We start from the raw sequence: 23,529 nt of genomic DNA on the forward strand, positions 1-23,529 counted from the left end.
TCGGATTGTTTACAGCTCCCTCAGGGTGGGTCTAAGGTAAGACGGCCATGTCAATCGTGGGAGCAGTCTTGTTCTGTATGACGTCACACAGCCAAGAAGCCGAGAATGGCTTGATTTGAAAAAGAGGATACTATTTATAGGGATTAAAAAAATACCACTGAGTTGATTTTTATCATTATAGGGTGGTTGTGTACACACACTGCCAACACCTACCTGGTCTCATGGCAAAAACGTACCTGGGGGCACAAGAAGTGAAAAGTACCAATAAGTACATATCACTGCAGTTTCCAAAAGAAATGAACACTAGAGGCAGTAAAACGCCAACACATTTTTTTTTTTTCACACAAAGTATGATTTACAGAGTTTCATTAAAAAAGCGCACAACACAGTTCAAATGTGTACACACGGAAGATTCAAATGGCACACTTACGTCAACAAATGTGTTTTGCATGGGTTTTGTTTTTCAAGATGATAGAGCATTAACAAAGTCCCCGGATATTTGAATGCTAAACCACCGTAGGGTTCAAAAACATACTGAACTTGAACTTGCATTTAAGCGCCACTCAGTGGACCTTTCTCATTGAAACTGTCGCGAAATGCGCAGTAAGGTACGTAAAAACGGTGCTGTTTTCTCAAAACATTTCGACTATATTCTACAAACATTTTGACTTTATTCTCGAAATGTTTCGAATTTATTCTCGAAACATTCCGACTTTATTCTCGTAACATTCTGACTTTATTTTCTAAACATTCCGACTTTATTCTCAAAACATTCCGACTTTATTCTCGAAACATTCCAACTTTATTCTCGAAACATTCTGACTTTATTCTAGAAACATTCTGACTTTATTTTCGAAACATTCTGACTTTATTCTCGAAACATTCCGACTTTATTCTCGAAATATTTCGACTTTATTCTCAAAACATTCCGACTTTATTCTCGGAACATTCCGACTTTATTCTAGAAACATTCCGACTTTATTCTTGAAACATTCCGACTTTATTTTCGAAACATTCTGACTTTATTCTCGAAACATTCAGACTTTTTTCTTGAAACATTTCGACTTTATTCTTAAACATTCTGACTTTATTCTCGAAACATTTTGACGTTATCCTACAAACATTCCGACTTTATTCTACAAAACATTCCAACTTTATTCTCGAAACATTCCGACTTTATTCTGGAAACATTCTGACTTTATTCTCAAAACATTTCAACTTTATTCTTGAAACATTTCATTCTTAAACATTCTGATTTATTCTCGAAACATTTTGACGTTATCCTACAAACATTCTGACTTTATTCTCGAAATATTTCGACTTTATTCTCAAAACATTCCGACTTTATTCTCGGAACATTCCGACTTTATTCTAGAAACATTCCGACTTTATTTTAAACAAACATTCCAAACATTCCGACTTTATTCTCGAAACATTCAGACTTTTTCTTGAAACATTTCCACTTAAACATTTGACTTTATTCTTTTTGAATTCTACAAACATTCTGACTTTATTCTCAAAACATTTCAACTTTATTCTGGAAACATTCTGACTTTATTCTCGAAACATTCCGACTTTATTCTCGAAACATTTCGACTTTATACTTGAAACATTCCACCTTTATCCTCAAAATGTTCCAACTTTATTTTCAAAACACTGTATTCTCAAAATTTTGTCTTTATTTTTGTAAATTCCACTTTATTCTTGATATATTTACACTTTATTCTCAAAATATTACAATTTAAATCTCGTAATTTTTTTTTTTTTTTTTTTTTTTAACGTGGCACTAAAACGCCATTGTAAACTTCACAGACATGACTGTTTTTGTAACTCATGTGTTTTTAACATAATCTTGTGTGCAATTGGCAGTTTAGTTTAATACTCACATGCCGTGTGACAGACACTTTATGTGCACATGCTTTGGATGTGTTATCAGAAGTTTAATATGGTTTAAAAAGAGATTTTTTGGCAGAGTATCTGAGGAACGAACTATAACGGCACAGCATTTTTCTGGAAAAGGGGGCAGGGGACCAGCAGCTCATTTGCTTTTAAAGAGCCCTGCATGAAAACAACCTGTTTCTGCTGCCACTCAAAATAGGCATTTTCAAAATGATATAATAAATGATCTGTGGCATATTTTGAGCAGAAACTTCACAGACACATTCTGGGGCAACCTCAGACTTATTTTACAAATTTGTAAAATGGGGCATAATAGGTCACCTTTAAAAATGTACATATTTTAGAATAACCAACACATTTTTACAGTGGTGTCTATCTGTTTGCTTTTTTGTTTTTTTCTGCGTTTGTGTGTGGAGACTAAGAGTATCTAAGAGTCAGTGTGTCTGAGAGAAAGAGGCAGATTAGGAGAGCAGAGAAGTGGAGCGAGACATTATTAGCAGCGAGAGGGGAAGAGAAGCATTGCAGTTCTTACAGCAAGTTGAGAAAGAGGAAACAAACACGTAAATTGCATTGTGAAGTACTGAAAGTGTCATAGAGAAGTTGAGATTATCAAGCAAGGCACAAACGCACACACAAACATGATGACCTAAAGAGGAAGAGGACAAGACCCGTGGACTACAGAGCAAACGCTGTGAGATACTGAGACATGACAGGCAGGCTGGTTTGGGTGTGCATAGCTTGACCTGTGTGCTGAAATCGGGGAAGGGAGAAAAGCAGCAAACAGAGAGCAGAAAAGCATTCGTTCTGAGGTCATGGGGAGTGTTAGTGAATTGTGTGTGTCCAGTTTTCAAGCTTTCTTATGTCCAACGATACCAAGGAGTCTTTCAGGTAAGAGCTGTCTAATCTTTTATAGCATTGTAATCATAACCAATATGTTTTCTACTGATTCTCTGGTTAACATAACCATTGCTATCATAATTATTACTGGTCAGGATTGTGCTGTTATGTTAAGAAACCCGATTTGACATCTTTTGACTGGTGGATGATAAAACAAGCAAAAACAGAGGGACATGCGAGACAAAAATATCATACAGCTAGGAGGTGGGCTCTTTTTGCCTGGGCCAATAAGCAGCATTGACGAGTCAAAACTCATTTATATCCCTTTGAGAAGACCAAATTGTGCAGCTTTCATGTAGTGCTATAGTATTTCAATGCATTAGAATCAACATGTGAAAGCAAACGGAAGGACTGAGTTTGTTTCTGCCTAATGAACCTGTATGGTCAGCTTAAAGGATCTTTAGTCTCACAGGCAGGAGCTGAGGGAAGAAATCAGTTAATGGCATTAAGATTTAATCCCTCAAACCCAACGGTGAAAAGATTTAATAAGCATCTTTACCAAACCTCTCAAGATTACATAAACTTAGTGTTGGTTTAGGTCTCATTACAATTCACATGAATCATTCACATAAGAATGAACAGAAATCGAGATATTTTGAAGTCATATGGACTACTGTTGCGATACATCTGTGATTCTATAGTGCTTTTGCTTCCTTTTTTTTAAACCTCAAAAAATCCAGAGCCCATTTGTTTAAAGTGTGCTTAATCAGCCCTGTCTAAATGGCACACTTGCACTCTTGCAGACTTACAATGGCTGCCACGTGCGCTTGTCCGCTAAGTCCACGAGACCGTAAGGTGTTACATTAGTCATTTTAACTTTCAGAAGGGTGTTCGTGAGCACCCCCTTTGTGGCCACCCTGTGCCCCCGCACTGAGTTGAGCTCCATGTCAGACTTCTACCCGACAGTCAAAGCTTTATTACGTCATGAAAGTGTGGACTTTCAAAGTCCAGGTGTGAGCCTTTCAAAGTATACTCCATTTGATGTTGTGCACGAACACATACAGTGCATCCGGAAAGTATTCACAGTGCTTCACTTTTTCCACATTTTGTTATGTTACAGCCTTATTCCAAAATGGATTCAATTCATTATTTTCCTCCAAATTCTACAAATATTATGCCATAATGACAACGTGAAAGAAGTTTGTTTGAAATCTTTGCAAATTTATTACAAATAAAAATAATGAAGAAAAAAAAAATCACATATACGTAAGTATATACAGCCTTTGCCATGACACTCAAAACTGAGCTCGGTGCATTCTGTTTCCACTGATCATCCCTGAGATGATTCTACAACTTGACTAGAGTCCACCTGTGGTAAATTCAGTTGAGTGGACATGATTTGGAAAGGCTGTCCCACAGTCCATGTCAGAGCACAAACCAAGCCATGAGGTCCAAGGAATTGTCTGTAGACCTCACAGACAGGATTGTATCAAGGCACAGATCTGGGGAAATGTACAGAAAAATTTCTGCAGTATTGAAGGTCCCAATATGCACAGTGGCATCCATCATCTGTAAACGGAAGAAGTTTGGAACCACCAGGACTCTTTCTAGAGTGGGCTGCCTGGCTAAACTCAGTCAGGCCTGTATGGTAGAGTGGCCAGACGGAAGCCACTTCTCAGGAAAAGGCACATGACAGCCCCCCTGAAGGACTCTCGGACCATGAGAAACAGAATTCTCTGGTTTGATGAAACAAAGATTGAACTCTTTGTCTGGAGGAAACCAGGCACTGCTCATCACCTGGCCAAATCCCTACAGTGATGGTGGCAGCATTATGCTCTGGGGATGTTCTTCAGCAGCAGGAACTGGGAGACTAGTCAGGATCGAGGGAAAGATGAATGCAGCAATGTACAGAGACATTCTTGATGAAAACCTGCTCCAGAGTGCTCTGGACTTCAGACTGGGGTGACGGTTCTAAGCCAAGATAACAAAGGAGTGTCTATGAACAACTCGGTGAATGTCCTACAGTGGCCCAGCCAGACCCCAGACTTGAACCTGATTGAACATCTCTGGAGAGATCTGAAAATGCTCCTCATCCATGATGGAGCTTGAGAGGTCCTCCTAGGAAGAATAGGAGAAACTGCCCAAAAATAGGTGTGCCAAGCTTGTAGCGTTATACTCAAAAAGACTTGAGGCTTTCCCTGTAAATTATGACCAATAACAAATATTTTTGAACTCTTTTAAATCAAAGCTGAGCTGTCTTATACCCTCTCGCTCACAAGCACTTGTCAGTGTGAGTGTCTGTTGGTGTTGCAGCCTCCGCTGTTTTGTTGTTCCGTCTTTTTAGTTTTGCTTCCTACTGTGAAACAACAGCCTGGGGCAGTGTTGCCACCTTTTGGAACAACTGATTACTGTAAAATAACAGTGCACATGTGCGACCTGTGCATACTATTCTGATGACAGAATTTGCGTCACACACACTCTACTCTGTCCCTTGCCTACGTGTAAAAACTGAAGTATACTTTTGGTGGAATTTGGGGCAGGGCCAAATTTACACTTAGGCTGTACTTCAAATTTCAAGAAGTATATTTATTAAAAGAAAAAAAAAAGATTTGCAGATAAGTCCACAGAAGTGTACTTAAGTAAAATCAATGGAATAAGAGAAAATATATATGTCATCGTGGACCACAAAACCAGTCTTAAGTAGCACGGGTATATTTGTAGCAATAGCCGAAAATATACTGTATGGGTCAAAATTATCGATTTTTCTTTTATGCCAAAAATCATTATGATATTAAGTGAAGATCATGTTCCATGGAGGTATTTTGTAAGTTTCCTACCGTAAATATATCAAAACTTAAGTTTTGATTAGTAATTATGCATTGCTAAGAACTTAATTTGATCAACTTTAAAGGTGTTTTTTTCAGTATTTTGATTTTTTTGCACCTTCAGATTCCAGATTTTAAAGTTGTATCTCGGTCAAATATTATTCTATCCTATCAAACCATACATCAATGGAAAGCTTTCAGATGATGTATAAATCTCAATTTTAAAAAATTTACACTTATGACTGGTTTTGTGGTCCAGGGACGGATATATGTTTTTGTGCCTTTGGATGTCAGAATCAGAATGCAAATAATTTTTATAGAATGCTGTTGTCAAAGACGCTATTTAAAGCTAAACACAGATGTTTATAGAGCAGACTGCTATAACTGATGAAACTGCTATGATTACTCTACATTTAAAGCATATATGTGACACTGGACCACAAAACCAGTCATAAGGGTCAATTTTTGCAAATTAAGATGTATACAGCTCTGAAAGCTGAATAAATAAGCTTTCTATTGATGTATGGTTTGTTAGAATATGACAACATTTGGGCGAGATACAACTATTTGAAAATCTGGAATCTGAGGGTCTAAAAAATCTAAATATAAAGAAAATTACCTTTAAAGTTGTCCAAATGAAGGTCTTAGCAATGCATATTACTAATTAAAAATTAGGTTTTGATATATTTAAGGTAGGAAATTTACAAAATATTTTCATGGAACATGATCTTTACTTATTTTTGGCATAAAATAAAAATTGATCATTTCAACCCATACAATATTGTTGGCTATTGCTACAAATATAACCATGTTACCTATGACTGGTTTTGTGGTCCAGGGTCACATATTTGATTAAAACAATAGGTCTACATAATATTCACATATGTGGCATATTGTACTAGCCCTACAGTTACACCATGAAATACTATTTAAACCTATCACTATTAACATTTTGCATAACTTCTACCTATTTTATCTCATTTTAGGCTCCGAAAACAAAACAAAACAAAAAAAAAACAGCATCACTATTTGCAAACTTCAAATTGGTCTATTAGTCTAGGTCTCAGGAGATGGTCTTGACTTAGTGTATGATGATGATGATGATGATGATGCTGCAAGTGTGTACATTTGAAGCCTTTAAGACTGAACTACTATGATATATACAAATCAGACTGTATTTTTGTGTCTCTAATCAGCAAATACCAATACTGGCTCTTCCGCTTTTCTGTAACATTAGTGATGTTACCTGTTAATGTTAACCATGCAGTTCCCTTTTCTATGTCTCAAATTAGTTCAGGTGAAACTCACTTCAGGATTGTGGGTTTTGTTGTAGTACCTCACCAGTAATGTGGCGATTAATTACACAGGGACTGATTTGCAAGCAATGGGTATTTGGCATGCTGACACTGGCCTAGGGGTTACTTTCAGTTAGCATGTTCATTAGGGTGCCAGATTAAGGAAGCGATTGTAGGATTTTGCAACTATGTTGAGTCAGCAGATATATTGTGTCCGGGCAGAGGGTGGTTATTGGACAGGAATTTCTAAACCTGAATATTCCAGTTTGTAGGTTGAGCTGGTGTGATAAGGACCACAAGAAATTTGTTCCCGTTGTGTTGGGAAATGGAGCTTTGTTCGGAAATGTCGTCATCTGGTTGTGTTACAGTTCATGTGAGTTCATGTTGCTAAACTCTGTGACTCCATCAGCTTCATCACCCACCCAACTTAAACAAATAATGGCAGTGAGTTTGAACTAATGTGTGAATGCTGTTGGAGAGTCTTGTGTGACTCATCTAATGGCTGGATCACAATTTCATATTCTTAATCATAGCTAAATTGTTGATGTAACTGTTTAAAATAAAGTACTTCCTCTTTATCATGGTTAAACTGAACATGCTAGTCGAGCTGACATCTGACAAGGCCTTAATGTCGCCTCGCATCCAGTCCAACGGTATTCGGTGAATGTTTCCTCCAAAAACATGACAACCTCCAGCTAATTGGCACAGTGAGTGCAATAAAATCTGAAATGAATCCCATGACAGTGTTTTAATTGCTCCTGATGATAATTAGGAGATTGATATCGCTCTAATTAAATCCCTGTGTATTTCAGTTCAGAGCAGGTGCTTCCAAATTATAGCTGCCGTCCACTGTGTGACATGGAAATTGTTCCCTACGTTTTGATTTTTGGTTGGAGACAGCTGGAGGCGGCTCTGAACGCCGAGAACAGATCAAGACAAGGGCTCATTAGTCCGAGTGCTGGAAAAACACAGAGGGTTGTGGAAGAGGTGGGCATTCTAGATTCAAGATGCAAGATTTAATAGTTACTGTTGTATTTGTCATAGCTGCTTTAGACTGTCACACTGTGCTCACTAGGGTTGAGCATCACCAGTTAGCACATGATAAACTGAGTCTGTTAGAAGGAGAGAGTAAATGTGTGGTACAAATGTCATAAAATCTGATTATTGTAAATACCAGTTTGAAAAAGAAGTAAACTTTTAAAAGGGTACCTCTTATGGTAAAAAAAAAAATCTTCAGTTAAAGTTTCAAGAAAAGTTCACTTTTCTTATTGTTTGAACATTTTGTATTTGACTTGTTTACAAATCAAAATAATGATAAAAATCTATAAGTGGTTTTAATTAATCTGTAAAAATAATGTCCCATTTTTGCAAATTCAGCCATTCTCAGATGCCTGTTTGGCAACACCCAATGTGTGTTGGCCATGTTGATTGGCAAATCGTCTTACCTAGAATGATAAAAAGTCCATCCATTGTTTTTTGCCAGATTAGGGATGTAAAAAAGAATATCTCCGATTGAGCGATTGAGGTTTCTGGATGCCTGAACATAGTGGTGGCATTTACACCCACATCTGAGCAGCTGAAGATGCAGTGGATTGTTTGACATGAAGGGAATTACGGCTCAGATCTACATAAATGCGTCTATGTTCGTGCAAATCATTCGTGATCCAGCTTTACTTACAGCAGAAGTGAGTATAAGTTTTTTTTTTTGATTCTTTGAATTGCGATCGCCTTTCCTAATAATGTGCTAGTTAGCAAGTTTAGCAGCTAAATGCGGCTAAAGTAAACATGCTCGTCACTCCACAGAGAGAAGAGAGGGGCAGGGGCGAGCAGAGCTCATCTGCATTTAGAGGAACAGTCCCCTAAGAATGGGATGATTTTTGCAGAGCTCATTTTGACAAGGTAAAAAGGGTGTTGTTTTAGATTTTTTAAAAGTATATTATAGACTTTTCATTAAGACCCTAAAGAATCATATCAGCTTGTGGAAAAAGGGCATCCAATGACCCCTTTAAGATGCATTTACTAGATAAGCAAAATGGCATAAGATATTCTTGTTTCCAGGGGAAAAATCTAAATTAAGTGCAGTTTTCTTAAAATAAGTAAAACTGTCTGCCAGTGGGGTAAGTAAAATACTCCTGTTTTAAGAATGTTTTACTTACCCCACTGCCAGATAATTTTACTTGTTTCCATGGAGAAATAAACAGAAATTAAGTGCATTTTGCTTAAAACAACACTAAATATCTTTTCATTTTGCTGACCTAGTGAATGCATTTTAATGTAAGAATTTTAAAATATTTTGACTAGAAACCAGACAAAAATACTAAATAAGATAAGACTTGTTTTAATAAATGAAAAATTATAGTTTAAACTTATATTAAATGCAAGATTAAACTATATTTAATGAGTTTTTACCAAATTAAGTAGGATTTACATACAACATTGTATAATTTTAAATAATTTTAATAGTTTTATTATGTTTGAAAAATGCATTTTTGGTAAACTAAAACAGTTTTATGTCATTTTTATGTTGTTTATTTAAATATATATTTGTAATTACACATAATAAAAAAAGTTGCAATTTAGTACATTTAAAATGTATTAACTTTAATTTAATTTTGCATAACATGCTACAGTTAAAAGTCAGCACATCTAAACAAGTGCACTTAAAAACATGACAAAAGAATATTAAAACAGTGAATATAAAATGTAAAACTTTTAATTTTGACATTATTACAAGGTGCACTTATTAAAAGTGCTTAAATGTACTAAGTCTACTTCCGTTCCACAGAACCGCTTGTGGGAAAGTTATGAAATTTGGCACACAAATAGAGGAAAGTCTCAACATTAACCAAAGTTTGAAGTTTCTATTTCAAACGTGCCACCAACAGCTCAAAGTTGCACTCATGTTTACGCTAATAACTTCTGAAATGTAACATTTAGAAGAAAAATTCTTTTTTTGTTTGATTCCTTGGTTCATGTCAAGTAACGACTTTTGAACGAATTCGACAAAGAGCATGCCAAAATGGAGTCTATATCTCCTCAATGTTTTTGCGTATTTTGACCAAACATGGTACATATTACAAGCATCACCTGAGGCTGCATACAGAGTTATAACTTATAACTTCTGAACAGTTTAAAAAATTGTCTCTTTTGATTCAGTGCAGCATGCCAAGTCGAATCGAGTTTTCTAATATTGGCCATTTTGAATTTCGACATAAAATGCTGTATTTCACAAACCCATTAGCGTGTCATTGTGTCATCGAGCTTATACTCGGAATGTATACAAAAAGTATTGGAACAGTGCCACCTTCTGGACAAAATGTATAATTTGTAATGAAATATAATGGTCTTGATAGATTACTTGGATCATCCCAAGAACATCAACATATTAGGTTGAACTTCCCTGGTGAAAAAAACAGCATATGCTGGTAGGTATGTTTTGATGCTGGTTTATGCTGGTCCTTAGCTGGTTTAAGCTGGTCCTTTGCTGGTTTTTGCTGGTCATGTTGCTGGTCAAGGACCAGCATAAACCAGCAAAGGACCAGCTTAAACCAGCATCAAAACCTACCTAACCAGCATCCCAGCATCAAAACATACCTACCAGCATATGCTGTTTTTTTCACCAGGGTTGCAGTCTGCCATTTTGAATTTCTTTGAAAACTCCTATACCGTTGGTCTGAAAGCTTTTTGATAGACCAAACCGTAGTGCATCAGTGAAATTGTTGGTGATTGTGAGGCTGCAACTCTGCAATTCTTAGGCGTATTGACACCAAACTTTTATGTCAGTGTCATCTCACATTGACCACACAATAATAGTTTTTTAACAGCGCCACCTATTGGTCAAAAGTGACAAACAATTCAATTGTATTACTAGTGATTGTTTTTTTTTTCTTTCTGCCATTTCATCTGTAACAAACTAAAAATGTCTTTAACCACTCATTGTTGCAGTTGGTCTGATACTCCCAGCCATGCTTATCTCCTCATTTTGCCTGTCTTGTGCTTGGCCCCATAATTGAAAGGAAAGGAAAGGATGCACATGTCACATGACATGTGGGCAAGTATGGTGTCCCACGCTTGGAATTTGTGCCCCTTTTTTACTAGTAGTCATGGAGCAATGGGCAGCCATTTTTGCTGCAGCAACGGAGGAGCAGTTGGGGATTCAGTTTAGGGGTCTCACCTCAGTCGTGGTTTTGTGGGTGGAAGAGAGCACTGCTCATTCAGTCTCCCACCGGTACTGAGACTCAAACCCGAAGTCCGAGACTCAAAGTCCACCTCTCTAACCATTAGGCCATGATGGCCCCTAATTTTGAAATAAAGAAGTGCACATTCAATACAGTTTAGCTCACTTTTTCACACGTGTATGATAAATGTGCACTCTTCTCATCATTTTTTAAAGTCATGATCCTGGACCCCGTAGAGTCCAGTGATAAACAGTGCTTGAAAATCTGCCATGTTGGCCGACTGCCCCACTGAACACCTTTGGGATGAACTGGAACAGTGAGCCAAAACCCATCATCATCAATTAACAACAGAGCCTGACCTCTCGTGTCTTGATGAACAATTTATTTCAATTGTATGCAAAGTAAAGAAGTAATACCTCCCTTTGGTGCTGCTTTATAACTGAAGCAAACTCTTCTGGGAAGGTTTTCCACCAGGTGCTGAAACATCCACCTACATGTGTATAAAAACAACAATTAAAAACACAATCAAACCTTTGCTGCAAACTCTTTTTTTGACAGTAGACATATAATATGTGTGGGGGTCAATGTCCTGAAGTGGGACATTGTAGTTCTCTGCTGTGGGGCCCTTGCCAGGAAATGCCCACTGCTTTAATCTCCCTAGCAAGGTCAGAAACTGAGAGGAACCAGCTGGAGAGCCAAATCCAGGACTTAGTGGATTACTGAGGCTCTTATAGCAGCAAAATAACCTTAATTCCAATTGATTTCCTATCAGCGTTAAACAGGAGTCATGAAATTTACTGTACGCTAATGAAATGTGGCATAAATATAGTCTTTGATTAAAGTCTACATACCTTAGATCATCCTTTGGATTATTTGCTTAGATAATTCAATTACGTATGTCCTACAAATGTACAAAAATGTATAAAATTGAATATTAAATTACAATTACATAAAACTACAAAACAAAATACCAAAATAGTGGTAACAAACAGGAGATATTTATAACAATATTTCACGCCTTGACTTGCAATATCTGTGTTTCATTCTCTGTTTCTTTAGTTTCATGGCAAACACCACTTGAAAGTCTCTTTGAGGCTGGCTCTATCATTATGTGGTTTGCTGTAAGTCCCAGTAAGATCCAGCAGAGGTCACTCAATGCATTTGTTTACAAGCAGATTTTGGCCTGTGATCATGCTGCATTTAAGGTGAAGTTGGAAGTGCTTGTCCTTGTTGACATAAAATCAGAATTTAGATTGTTTATTAGTATGTGTTCCTGGTTATTGATTCATCAGTGCATTCTATTCAGATATATGTTTTTTTTTTCTTTTGTAAAGTTTATCTTCATAATCTTTCTTGAAAAAGTTGTGCTGGAATCCACAACTTCTGAGAGGCTTTTGCTCTTTTCTGGTGTAAGTCTATGGAAAATCTTTTAAAATTAAATTTGAAATAAAAAATAAGGTAATTAGTGTCCAGCTACTATCTAGCAAAGGCACTGAGTTACTCTTTTATGATATAATAACATAAAATCTAACATCATATGGGACTTTAATGGTATTATAGACAACATTATGGTAGTACAGCAGAAAACAGATCTCTTTATTGCAGCACTAACTTTAAACACTTTAACTAAGGTCTTTCTCATCATTCCTGACACTTTAGGTTAAAGGGATAGTGCACCCAAAAATTAAACTTCTGTCATCATTTACTCGCCTTTAAGTTGTTCAAAAACTGTTCAAAAAATTTCTTTCTTTTGTTGAGCACAAAAGAAAATATTTTAAAAACGTTGATGAGAAAAAATGGAAAGAAAATACTATGGAAGTCAATGGCTGCCATCAACTGTTTGGTAAGGCCTGTTTATCTGTGTGGTTTCTAATGACTGTCTGTTGTATTGGCACATGCAGTAGGTAGATGCTGGATTTGATTTGTGTGAGAGCGTTTATGACATACCTGGTCTTCATTCCCACAGCCACATTCCAGGGTTCCCGACACTGCCTTGAGAAACAATACAAGGAAAAACAACATTCCACAAATAGCTAGGCTTGTGCTGCTGTGATAACATGCCAACAATCACATTTACAAAGCTGTTTGAGAGCACGGATTTGGTCGAGTAGAGGAATCCTGCGGCTTTGATAGCATAGAGACCTGTTTTGTTTTTAAACTAGTTTGCTAGCATTTGCACAAACCTTCAACCTAAGAATTAACTTGATCATAACTTATCCTACATTGCATGTGTGCTAGTACTTTACTAAGAGTTTATATGTGCAGTATTCACTTTGTGAAAGTTAAAACAGGTAAAAACATCTGGATTTTGAAGGAGGAACTTGTTTCGGGTTCCATTTTCTTCAGAAAATGTGTAATCTGGAATTTTACAAAGAAACCAGCGTTTTCAGCGCATGCCTTTTACACAATAGCAATAGACATGGAAACCCTAGCAACAAGTCATGTGTCAATTGGACATTTACACAATATTTACATAAATCAGATACCAGCCCACACATCTAGACATCTAATTTCCATGTTGAATGACCTGCATAATTCTTTATTGCACAATTGTCTGAACGTTCACATATTGTAAAACTGACCTGACATCTGAAAACAAGGATTTATTGTCTTGTATAATTGACGTATGTAGGTCAGTTGACGCACTAAGACATTCTTCATATGCAGTACAGCACTGCTCAACAGAGGACGCATTGTTAGACTGGGACACAGCGGTGATATTTGTTAAACTAGACAGGAATGCTCTCTAGACCTTACGAAAAAGAAGTGTGATTGATTGTGTCAAATGTGCACTTGTACTGTACAAAGTACAGTTTAATTTTAAATAATTATATTTTTGTTTACCTTATTCTTCAGTGCAGAAATAAGCCTATGGGCGAGACTTCCGGTTCATCAGCCGCTATAGGGAAATAACGAGAAGAAGAAGAATTAATTGGGGAGTGCGGCGCACAACCTAACACTTTGAATCTTTCAGTTTGTGTAAATCCAAGTGCCGTTCGGAGTATAATTTTTATCCACGTTAATTTCACACTTGTCTAGTACAAATATGCCGCTTTGTTTCATAATTACAGTTATTTGTCAATAAAATAAAATGATAAAATAAAAACTTTTTCAAATAAAATAATGGCGTTTTTTACGAATTAAAAATCATCTAATTTTTTGAGTTTCACAATGAACACATTGCAACCGTGCGTGGGACGGCCCTGATCGCAAAACACAGATACAGTATAGTTAAAAACAATGTGTGCAAATAGATGAAACACATTTAGACATTCAGAAAAACACTCCCCTCCCTCCAAGCACAGCTCTCATAGAACACGAGACACATAAAGGAGCCAAAATGCTTTACTTTTCTTAAAATAATAAGTTCTCAATATTAAACATCGATTGTCCGTCTTCGTTCACCTGTTTCTTGCGGTTTCTTTTTAAAATCCATCAACGCAAATAGTGAAATTACATGGCTAATGTCATAGAATAACATAGTTTAATAATAGCAGGGCAGATTGTTAGGCAGTTTTACAACGTTCCCCATCAGCACGACTGGAATTTAAAACTGGTTAGTGTCTGCTGGTTTGCCTAAGCATTAATAAACTATTTGAACTGATAAATAACAAATTGGAGATTGAAATAATAGCAGATTTGTCTCATTTTAAATAAACACTATCAACTGAGATTAAAAATTGACTTCAGCCAAAAATTCACTTTTACTATGGTAAAATAAATATTCAGCAATATCTTCAAAAGGCTTTTGAATTTTTGAGCACTTTTTTCTCTGTATAGTGTTGCTATGGCAACTAGTAAATACTGTAAATTTGGTTATGCTAGTGTGTGTGGAAATATTTAAATCTGGCCTGTTACAACCAACCCCGCGTTAATTTGTACCCTGCGCACCCCTAAATGGTAAAACTGTTTGCACAGCAAACATCTGTGTTCATAATTAAGATAAAACATGAAAATAATATGATAAAACATACCAATCTGCAATATTAAGCAGTGAAACGAGCAGCTTTGTACAGTTAAAAATAGCTGGACGTTGAGACCCATAAAATTTACAAACAGCCGCGCCCACACCGCGACGCGAAAAGATTTTAGCGACAAGCAATTTGGCTGTCCACACCAGACGCGACACGACAGAATCACTAAAATATAACAGCCATTTAGAAGCGCAGAATCCCACTGCTCTCCCAATGAAATGGACAAGTTTATTCTCTAATTCATAAATATTAAACCTTTTTAACATTATTAAAACTCATCATTGTCATAGAAAACGCTTGTTGGTTCACACTGAGTTCGCAGTTTTATATGTTTGCTTCTGAGGTAAATCTATTATTGATATCAGTATGTCTATAAAATGTTACGCAATATGATATTCAAACTCACATTAGAAATGTGAACACTTTTAACACTCAATAAAGCACCCAATCATTACCTGAGATTATAATTAAAAGTTTGGATGTTGTTGTTCCAGCCGCGACGTCGCAGAAATATCTTTTCTAAAATACAATTTTTGCGTGTACCCGTTGCAGCTAGTTAGGACAAGTGTGTGTGGACACGTGTTACGGCAAAAGAAGCTACATTTTAAACAATTATATTTATAATAATCTTTTGATGTGATATGAATAAGTACACTTGTTTTGATGTGTTGACTAATATAGCCTACTTAAAGCACATGTAAAATACTTGATTATATAATTTACCTGCAGTGTGTTATTTTATAAACATTTAAATTTTATGTATTTTAAATGTTATAAATTGCAACTTAATAAAAATGTGGAATTACAGATATATTTGATTACATGATACACAAGGTTCAATAGAATAACATTACAGTATATTTTAGTTTACCATAAATGCTGATCGATGCATCCAACAGTATACTTTTAGCATTTTTCAAAGACAAGATGTGCTTAAGGGGGTCAAAATAAGCATTCTTGAGTTCAACTAATTGCATGTGAAATAAATGTATCTAAAACTTTTTAAAGTAGGCTATATTATTTCTATAATAAGTAGTACTCATACAAAGTGTAAGCCCCACTTCTTTTTCACAGGTAGTATTGCTAAAACAGAAGTTTTTCCTCTTTCCTTAACTTTTTTTTCTCAGATTCTGTTCTTGAAAGCACTTAGGCTAAAGAGCTGCCCTCAATAATTGTTGTCTTTATTTATTGTGAAACATAATACTTCTCTCATCTCAACATGCATGAATGCATGTCTACAAAGAAGGCTTTAGATTTTATCTCAAATGGGCCGTGGCAACATGGTTATGTAGTGCACTAATCTATGTACTCATCACAATGGCTAGAGGTGTGTGGCTAAGTTGCAACAAACAAGACAAAAAGCAAAAAGTTTAAAATGATATGTTATATAATAATGGCAACCCAAATTTAAATGAATAACACAACAGGTGTGGTGAGTTTCTCCACATCATTAAGTGACTTCAATTTTACATGATTAAAGAAACTGTTTTCACTATACCAAATCTTCTAGTTTTATAGTGCACACCCTTGTTTAATTAGTATGATGAATCAGATAAATATCAAATACATTTTTGTACAGCCATATGCAAGTCTGTTACGCTACATACAGGTATTCTGATAAAACAAAAAAGGGACCATTCTGCACAGTGTACTCTTGTACACTTGTTTTAATAGGTGATCAGGTGTTATCTGTCTTTCGTAGCTCTCGGCTCAGGGCCACACACACACAAACACATGTTCAGGGCCGTTCTCTGTCTGCGTTCGTCATTGACTCTCCCTGCCCCCACCTACAGGCGCTCGCTCACAGCCAGCACAGGGTGTGGAGGCGAAACTCAATACTGTGGCTTTGTCTCAAACCCTCGTAAGCTGCCTACCTAGGCAGCATTTTAGGGCATTGAATGCAAGCTCCCAGTTTGAACATCTTGAAGTATTTTTAAAGTACTTGTTAATTACGTACTTCAAAATCAGCCATAAGTGTAATTTAGTCTGTCATGAGTAGTTTATGAAGACTGCTGTTGGTGTGACACACATGAGTCGATGTCAGTGCAGTACACACTGCAAAACTTTGGGAGTGATAGGAGCCAATCTCCAAATTTTTTGTTTTGGGTGTACTAATACAGTAGTCACTCCTGAATGTGATGATTTAGTTTCTGTAACAACAGCTGTAAATAAGAAATGCTTGTTAATGAGAAAGTGATGAAAGTAAAGGTGTATTAACATTCGGCAGTTGTTCATAAACCAACAGAGATGTGTTTTGTTTATTCTCTAGACTGCTGATTTTAATAAGCCATATGGGAGTTTTAGTAGAAATTACAGGAGTTAAAAATCATCAGACATTTATTCATCTGTTGCATGTTAAATTTATAGTCTAATATAAAGACTATAAAGCCACTTTGTTTCTTATATAACTTAATAAAATTAATTCATTTAATTTCTCTTGCTGCCCTCTTGAAAGTTTCACATGCTCATACATTAGGAAAGGTGGCTAATTTGTGAATTCAAGCAACAGTTTTGTTCCTAGGATTTTCTCAAGTACCACACAAAGCTGTTGGTGTACGAGCCAAAAAAACTGTATGTCACGTTTAATTCTTTAAAAACGACCCAAATGTGTCATATTTACAACTACAAGGTTTAATTCATGCTCTGCTTTTAGCGTTTATTGATAAACTTGCGCTGTGTTATAGCCAATAGTTGGCAGTAAGTGAGTGAGTGAGTGAGTGAGTTGGGTTTTGAGACACGGCCCGTGTCGGAAGCGGTGTAGAATCACTCGACAGAAGCGTTTGTCCTCTCGGTCTCGGGTACGCGCTCGGGATTGGCCGGTTACGGTAAAAGACACTCCCCTGTTCATGGACGAACACCCTTCCTCAACCGCAATCCTTCCGGTCTCGACTATTATGTAAAATACCCGACTCTCTTCTCGAACGTTGACGTTAAAGTTGAGTTGTAGTTGTAAATCGAGATATTTTGAACTCTCTGTTGATTTATTTACGGTATCGAGTGACTAAAGACGCGCGATGGTGCTGAAATCCGAAGATGGTGTCGGTGAGTGACGATCGGCAGCTGTTACTTTTTGCCAAACTTACTCTTCATAAAAACAAGCGCTTTAAATATTGTGCCTTGTTTATTTATGTCGAACGTGATTTTGGAGATAAATTAAAATCAGTTGATATGTGATTCACTACATGTAGCGCTTTGACTCCTTTAGAAGTTGATATTATTATTATTATTATTTTTTTTTTTTTCGTATAACAACTCTTATGTCCGCCGTGTTTTTGTTTTGATTTAGTTGAAAACAAACTGGCTTTAAATAAATATGAATAAATATTATTATCTTGTTTCACGGTTCTCATGCGCCCTTTTCTGACAAAGTTTGGCACATTTAACTGTAGTTAACGTTTATAACGTTTATAACGTTTAAAAACTTTTTGTAGGCTTGTAGAATGAGTGTAGTAATGCTGTCAGATTGTTGCATAGGGTCTCTGTTGACAACAATACTCCCTCATGTGAACTGTATCTTTTTCTTTTTGAGTATGCAGTTATGTTATGAATTATTCATTGTGAATGAAAGGCCTCAGTGGTTTTGACACGGAATGAATGTGTTTAATTGTTCCATGACCCTCTTATTTAAAAAAAAAATATATATATATGTGTGTAAAAGCTTTCTGTTACTTATTGTTGCTGTAGAAATCCCTAATGAGTTTGTTTATGTTATTGTAATGTTTGGTTGTTATGTTGAGGTAATGAGTTGTTTTTGACAACTTGTTTTGTCCTCACTGTCCTCAACTAATTCTGACTTTCTACATTTACTGCACATTTAAACTCTTAAAAATAAAGGCTCCAAAAGGGTGTTTTTGCAGTGATGCCACAGAAGAACCATTTTTGGTTCCCCAAAGAACCTTTCAGTAAACAGTTCTTAAAAGAACCATTTTGAAGAACATTTTAAAAATCGACTATAAAGAATCTTTTCTGCATTTGAAAGGTTCCATGGATGTTCAAGGTTCTTCATGGAACCATCGATGGCAGTAAAGAACCTTTATTTTTAAGAGTGTACTTGTTATGTTTAAATTGTCTGTCTTCCTAGTGTGACTCAAACAGGCTGCAACTTGTCCAGACTCCTCAAGTCTGAGGCAGTTTTTAGCATACCACTGAATGCATCAACAGCATTTCTCTTTGAATTCCAATTACCTGCTTTGTAAGCAGCATGTTTTCTGAATGTTTAACAGTATTGTAATGTGCTTTTGTCATGTGTGTTTGTAACACTTGTTGTCTGCTGGTGAGGAATGTGGCTCAGCTGTCTGTGTTCAGTGAGGGGGATGGGATGTTTTCTAGGAGAATGCTGAATGCTGATATCTCAATCTCACATAGCCAGGCTTTTGAGTATCAAGTATCGACGTAAAATATTCTTCACTTTGCACGTATTATGGCCAGGAACCATCCACAAAGGAACTAAATGCATTTTGGCCTCAGCACAAAACACAACATACAGTTCTTCTTGAGCTTTGCTTGAGTTCTTGTTTATGTGCTACAAAGCATCTCATAAAAATATATTTCATGTCCACTTGCATTCATATTTGTATATAAGTATGGAGGTTTTCAGTTTTTTAAGCTTTCATCAATTATGTTTGATTACTAATATATAATTAGAATTATATGTCACTCCACTTCATGTCAGGACTGACTGTACTTTATACCATTTATTACATGTCTACTTTCCAAAAAAAAAAAAAAAAAAAAAAGTCATGAAAAATTGATTGGTGTTGATATTAGTCTGTTTGCAATACAATGGTTAACAGAACATGAGTTCATATCTATTGAGTTTTTTTTTTTTTTTTTTGATTCTGAATTTGAATAACATATTTACATGAATTTTTATATTTGAATACTTGTAATTACATATTGCAACTTGGTTGGGTGTTGAAATGTAAGTCTGCTTAGAACTCTTTCCCATAGTAAGGGTGTGTGCTGTCTAAACCGCCACTTGAGAAAGAGACTTGACAGGAAATGTCACCTTAGCCTGAACTCTGGCGGGAAGAAACATTCATCTCACTGCTGTTTAAATCTTAGTACAGCTAAGGATCGTGGGAAATGCAGTGCTGATTAATATTATTAGCGTTTGACTTGAGTCAGTGGAGCTGTAGTGTAAAATGGGGTGGTATTGATTTTTTTTTTTTTTCTCAGCTCAGCTCTGCTCACAACAGTTTCCTGTCTGTGCACTGTTGATTATCTATGTGCCCGCTGTGGCCACGTGACTTCCTGTCATGTGTGCTTTAGGCACTGTGTTTACCAGGTGAAGGGCATGTGGGATGTAGACTGTGTGTCTGTGTTGTTACCATCAATAGATATACAAGACATAGATGTTTATAGTGGTACATTTAGGCTGCAAGGACAACATCTGTGATGTGCCATTGACCATCGCAGGAAATAATTTCAACCATTTATCCCTTAGTTTATAAAATCAAGTTTTTGCAGTTAAGCAGTTGCAGTTAAAGTCTGTTGCACCAGAAAAAAAAAAAAAAAATCTCTATTATTGATGAACATTGAAAGGTCATAGCAGTGCCACTGTTGCGCTGCCAGAGGTGCAGACAATGGTGTCAGTGAGGTGTTGACAAAGTTCAGCCATCCGAAATGGAGGCAAAACTTCCGGATGTCACAGAGTTCATGAAATCATGTGAACAACACATCATCCGTGTATTCCAAGCACATTCTTTGGTCAGAGTGGAAATAATTCAGTATAAGTTGTTTACATGCCTGTTTATTGTGATTCACATTGCATATGGCACATATTTTATGATGACTGTGGTTACTACATACTACATATCGCATTGATCGCATTGTAATGTGAAGTATTTTAAGTATTGTTTATGTGAAGTAACTTTTAATCGCAGCATTGCTCAAATCTCATTATAATTGCAGGGTGCATCAGTTACTGTATTATCTAGATTGCTTTAACGAAACGGCAAGCTTCACATTTCTCCTTGTAAAACCTTGTGCATTTCTTGCCTCATTGTAAGTGTTTTACACTTAACGTAGTATTTGCTTGTTTTTATAAGCTTGACAGCATTGACTTTACATAGAGCTTAACTGTGAAACTCGGAATGTTAGTTTTAGGATTATCTTTTATATTCTCACATGCCAATAACCATGTCCCACGGACTGTAGGTTAAATAGCCAGAGCTGTTTTTTAAATGTCAAAATGTTCATTGGGCCTCATTCTTGAAACATGAGCAGAATGATTTTTTTGAGTAAATCGTTTATAAAGCTGTTCTGACATAAACATTTGAATTCATCAAATTCATGGAATTTATCAAGTTTTGAATGCACAAAATGTTCTGTGTTGTTTTCGGCAAACTGATAGCACTGAAGTTTGATGCAATGCCAAAATATCTTTTTTTCTTTTCTTTTCTTTTCTGATTGATTGTTGATAACTGTTGAACTTTGAGTATAGAGTACTCGTCACTGTAACTTTTTACCTTGCTGTCCAATCAATGGTGGAGGGGCGGGACAAATACTACACCACCCAGCCATCCTGCTTTACGAAGCATTTGTGAATCCAGAGGAGAGTTTTCGGGAAGTCTGTTTTACGTGCAAATTGCTCTAAATTTACTCCTATATAATATTCTGCAAATTTAATAAATGAGGTCCATTACTAAGGGTGTATTCACATCTGTCTAGTTTGGGTCGATTGAATCGAAGTCAAGTTCGTTTTCCCCCTTGGTGCGGATCTTTTGGGCAGGTGAGAATACAGCAGTCTAAACAACCATATTGATACCCAGCTGAGGAGGCGGTCTCGGTCTGGTTCCTAATGAGCTCTGGTACGGTTGAATGGATGAACCAATCAATGGTTGACCTTAGCACATGTGTGGTTTTGTTTACAATTTCTGGTTCGCTTGCAAAAAGGGCAGTGTGAAAGCGAACCACACCAAACAAAAAAATCAACATTGTATTTGGTCCAGACCAAAGCAAGTAAACTAATAGAAACTAATTTTCTGGTGTGAATTAGGGCTGCACGATTAATCGAATGCGTTTATGAGGCGCGCTTAGTCAGTACAGCCGGTACTTTGATTAGTAGGAAAGCTCCATCACGTGCGTTCAGCTGGAGCGGCAATTAATACACAGAGCCGTAAATCACTGACAAGCTACGCCAAATCACGCTCATAATCAAATGCAATTCACCTTAATCGTGCAGCCCTAGTGTGATAATATCACATATTTGTGTGTTTTAGGGTGTGCTCACACTTGTACTTCGGTTCTCTTGGTTTGTTTGCTCTGGATCAAAACAGAAAACGTTACATTTGGTCCTGGTCCACTTAGCGTTCACACTGCCATTTTTGACAGCAAACCAAAAGATGCTGAACCTAAAAGCATAGTTATGACGTACATTTGATAAAAGAACTTACCTAACAGTTAAGACAATGGGTGTGTTTGACTTAAAGCAGCGCTGTGCAGACTGATCGGTGTATTATCAAAGTACCCATTCACCAATTGGTCTTAAAGTCGAATACACCTAATGCCATCTGCTGGACTAAGCACGCTCATTGTTGCGTGTACATCTCATTTTATTTTTACGACCTGTAAACTCACGAAGAGCTCATAAAAGGCACTTTACCTCCTTGCTCATTTTGTTTTGGATACACTGCTTGTTCCACATTGTCAAATCATGCCACATAGCTCAATAGTCATTACATCATATTTTTTGTTTGTTTAGAAGTATTTAGTCTGTGTTGCATTCATATTTCATTTGAACCAGACCGGAGTTCATTTGGAAGCGGATCGAGACCCATCTTTTTAGTGGTCTCAATCTACTCGTTTGGTGTGCACCAGCATTCAGATGGCAGCGTTCACACTTACTCATATGAACTGCATTAACAGAGCAATCACACCAGAGTTCGTTTTAATCAAACCGAACATGACAAGTGTGAACACACCCTTAGATTTGAGTTGCCATTGTCTGCCATTGTCACTGGAGCCATCAAAAACTAGACTAAAACTAAACCACTAGGTTTGTGGTTTTTGTTAAGTGGGTTGGTTTTGGTACAAAATTAAATGTGTGCTTCTGTCAGCCCTGAACCCCACTGAACACCTTTGGGTTCACTTTCACTGAGCTTTTGTGCCTGAATGTTCATGCTGCTTTGGATGAGGATAAGGAAACTATTGCAAACAAGCAGCTTATTAGCTTATTCTATTTGACATATTTTCTTTCATGGGTGAACTATCCATTTCAGCTTTAATATAAAGATAATTTTGTGAGTAATGTTACAGTTTTCCACACATGATTAGTCAGAACCACTGTCGCACACTGGGTCTATAGTCATATGTGGTATTTACTCATCAGATTTCTCCTGCACGCTCTCATTTGTTCACATAAACGGCAGGATGTTTACTCTGCAGAGCGTCAGGATGTTTGCTCAGCACAGTGGCCCGGGTGCTCTGCTTCGGTCTCCCCCTTACAGATCTCACATCAGATCTGCAGCAAATCCTCCGGTGCCTCATAATTGTTTAGCTAGGCCCGTGATAAAAATAA

At 36.7% G+C, this 23,529-nt stretch overlaps 1 protein-coding gene across 3 annotated transcripts in view; it reads left to right on the forward strand.

The window, feature by feature from the left end:
* The window catches only part of cyth1a (cytohesin 1a), a 66,136-nt gene that overhangs the window by 11,469 nt on the left and 31,138 nt on the right, over positions 1-23,529 (forward strand). Inside the window, exon 1 of one of the 3 annotated variants that reach the window (XM_051100790.1) lies at positions 2,555-2,787. The exons of 1 other annotated variant lie outside the window; for it this stretch is intronic. In XM_051100790.1, coding sequence (XP_050956747.1) covers positions 2,712-2,787 — 76 coding nt within the window. In that variant the 5' untranslated portion in view covers positions 2,555-2,711. Of the gene's footprint in view, positions 1-2,554; positions 2,788-17,830; positions 18,051-23,529 lie in introns of those variants that run through there. One more of the 3 variants, XM_051100797.1, reaches the window with a different exon arrangement.

This window comes from Labeo rohita, chromosome 3, assembly GCF_022985175.1.
Source record: "Labeo rohita strain BAU-BD-2019 chromosome 3, IGBB_LRoh.1.0, whole genome shotgun sequence".
NCBI lineage: Eukaryota > Metazoa > Chordata > Actinopteri > Cypriniformes > Cyprinidae > Labeo > Labeo rohita.